This window comes from Antrostomus carolinensis, unplaced genomic scaffold (assembly GCF_000700745.2).
Source record: "Antrostomus carolinensis isolate BGI_N321 unplaced genomic scaffold, ASM70074v2 scaffold2434, whole genome shotgun sequence".
Lineage (NCBI taxonomy): Eukaryota > Metazoa > Chordata > Aves > Caprimulgiformes > Caprimulgidae > Antrostomus > Antrostomus carolinensis.
Window position 1 is genome coordinate 1 of NW_010308486.1, and position 3,203 is coordinate 3,203.

Consider the following 3,203-nt stretch of genomic DNA (forward strand, 5'->3'; position numbering starts at 1 on the left):
CTAGACACAGGTCTCCAACTAGACTCTGCTAGACTCTCCAACTAGACTAACACTATCATTGGTCATAAAAAAAGATAGATTAAAAGATAAAGAAAGACAGACTCAAAAAAGAATTAGGTGGCTTAACATTCCTCTGCCCTGGGCCTTGCTGTGTCTCCTATTAGACTTTGTACCACTATGGTGCCCCCACAAGGATGCTGATAAATAGCAGAGGTTTTAGGGAAGCAAGAAGAGACTTAGAAGAGATTAGGCAACATATAAAGAGCCCAAAGGAGTTTCATCTGCTTGTCATTTATAAAAGAACATGCTAAGAGGTTAAGTTAGGGAACAGGTTAAATCATGACCTGCATGAATATACACAGAACAACTCGGTGGCAATTAGAACTTCAACCCGTCAAAGTAAAACATAGCAGTATCCTATGCTCAACATTAAAACTCAACATACTCAATCTATAAATGAAGTTCACCTTTTAAAAGCTACATTCAAACCTTAAAATTGGCTGATTTTCTGAAATGTATCTTTAGTTCAAACAATAATTAATTCATAGAAGTCTTATGATCTATTGACAACAGTATTCCGTTCTGACCAGCAGGAATAACCTCCAAATAAAAGGAAAATGAAATACCTTCTTTTATTCATAAGCTACTTACTTCGGCATGTTTTCCCATCTTGCCTTAGTACAAATCCATCGTGGCATTGACAAGTATATGAATCAGCATTATTAACACAAAGATGTTCGCAGCCATGACGGACTGATTTGCAGATGTCCTTATCTAGGAATAATTTAGATTTTATTTACTACAGTTTGATGAATGAAAACATTTCCAAAACTTTAAAGACTAAAAGTAATAAGCTCCTAGTAAATAAAGAATTTATCCTCCTTTTTGTCACACAAAATCCCCTACAAGAAGACCTACCTCTAACACAATACATTTCATCAGTAGACCTCCCAGTGCAAAAAATACAGTAACATAAATAACTTACTTTTACATGTTTTCTTATCTTCCCTCAATACAAAACCCTCATAGCACTGGCAAATGTATGAACTATCAGTATTCACGCAAACGTGCTCACAGCCATGGTCAACAGAATTGCAAACATCTTTATCTGGAAAAAAAACCCAAGGTTGTTGGTATTTAAAACATGTCTACAAATGCAGAAATCATAAAGGAAGTCTTCCATTAAAGATAAAGATACTTACTTCTACATGTTTTTCCATCTTCCCTTAGTGCAAATCCCTCATAACACTGGCAGATGTATGACTCATCAGCATTAACACAAACATGTTCACAGCCATGGTCAACTGAACTGCAAATGTCTTTATCTGAGAATAGTTGATGATATTTGGTTAAAGCACATCTACAGGGAATGTATCATGCAGGGAGAAGTAACAGCCTTTACTAGGTCTATATATAACTGGAAGAAATAAGCAAAAATTTAGGCAGCAAACACTTCTAACTCCTGGTCCCTGAAAAATTGTGAGTCTTTTTTGTCTCCAGTCATATCGGTTTGGCTATTAAAATACATTATTTCTGTCCACAGAGCCTCTTACAAGCTTCTGGCAGGTATGACAATACTGCTCCAATATTATAACAGTAAACTTTATTTGTTAGAACACTTCAATGTATCTATATATTGTAGATAAAAGTCTATGAGTAATTATCAGAGTACTTACTTCTGCATGTTTTCCCATCTTCTCTCAGCAGAAACCCCTCATGACACTTGCAAACATACCAGTCATTTTCGTTAACACAAATATGCTCACAGCCATGGCTGACAGATCTGCAGATGTCCCGTCCTGGGAATGATTGATATAAATATAGGTTTTCAATGAAAACAGGTTAAAAAAATGTAGATAACAAAAGGAATTTTTGCTGCACATGCAAAAATATGCAATAGATACCGGTCACTCACTTCTGCAAGTCTTGCCATCTTCTCTCAATACGAATCCCTCATGACACTTGCAGACGTAGGAATTGTCAGTGCTAACACAAATATGCTCACAGCCATGGCTGACTGATTTGCAGACGTTTTTACCTGTCAATAATTTAATAGATAAAAAATTGTGTTAGCTAAGGGCAGGATGTCCAAAGGCTTACAATTCTCAGCTACTCAATGTTCTTGTCCTTGTTAGTATACTGGACTCAATCCTGCAAATCATTTATAGCACCTGCTGTCTTTTTTTGTTGTAACAAAAAGGTACATCTTTGTCCTGATAATTTCACATCCTTACTGTTAAGGAAAAGTGCATTGTTCCAGTTCTAGAGTTTGTAGAATTTCACATGTCCCTACCATGCAAGTTAGTGACCCACAGGGATTTCGAGAGGTACCTAAATCCCACATCCACATTTCAAATAAACTTTCTGCTGAGAAACAGATCTTTTTATCTTTAGTAGTGAACCTGCTCAAACCTGAGATAGTTATGTTTTCTTTTTCTCTGTGCTTAAGTTCAGAAGGTGTTTGTCATTTTTCTGTAAAGTGGGATTACAAAAGTTCAGTGTATGTAGTATTTAAGGGTAGCGAGAAAGATAAATTATATGATCCTGCTGTGAAATTCTGGAAAATTGTCAGCTATAATTGGGCAAGCAGATATTCAGTGGGGTTTTCTGATACAGAATTTAGATACAATTCATATTTCAAAATAAAACAACATACAAGACAACAATCTATTAGTTAATGTTAGATAAACTAACATCTGGCTTTCACTTTCTTCCTCACATCCTTTATTTTCTGCACTGACTTAGAATAGAACAGAGTATTTCAGTTGGAAGGGACCTACAATAATCATCTAGTCCAACTGCCTGACCAATTCAGGACTGACCAAAAGTTAAAACATGTTGTTAAGGGCACTGTCCAAATGCCTCTTAAACACTGATGGGCTTGGGGCATTGACCACCTCTCTAGGAAGCCTGTTCCAGTGTTTGACCACTTAGTGATCAAAGCTATAAAAATGGAGAAAAATCTGCAAGTATCTTTTTCTTCATATCTGCCACTCATCATAAGTGCATAACGTAGTCAAATTTATAATGCAGTCATGATATCTCTTTTGCAATCATCCTTACCCCATGCTGGACAAAATGAACTTTCCATGAATAATACTGCAAGCTTCAGCTTCGGGAGCACCTAAGGAATCTGAAGGCGCACACCATGAATAATACTGCAAGCTTCAGCTTCAGGAGCACCTAAGGAATCTGAAGGTGCA

The 3,203-nt window shown here is 36.5% G+C and overlaps 1 protein-coding gene across 1 annotated transcript; it reads right to left on the minus strand.

Annotated features, from left to right (window-relative positions):
• Window positions 1-651: 651 nt before the first annotated feature.
• On the minus strand, window positions 652-2,038 carry LOC104523242 (matrilin-2-like; the record flags this gene model as incomplete). The annotated part of the gene is made up of 5 exons (XM_010165764.1): window positions 652-774; window positions 986-1,108; window positions 1,203-1,325; window positions 1,677-1,799; window positions 1,916-2,038. Coding segments are annotated over 5 exons (615 nt in total), but the record flags the coding sequence as incomplete, so codon positions are not given.
• Window positions 2,039-3,203: the final 1,165 nt, after the last annotated feature.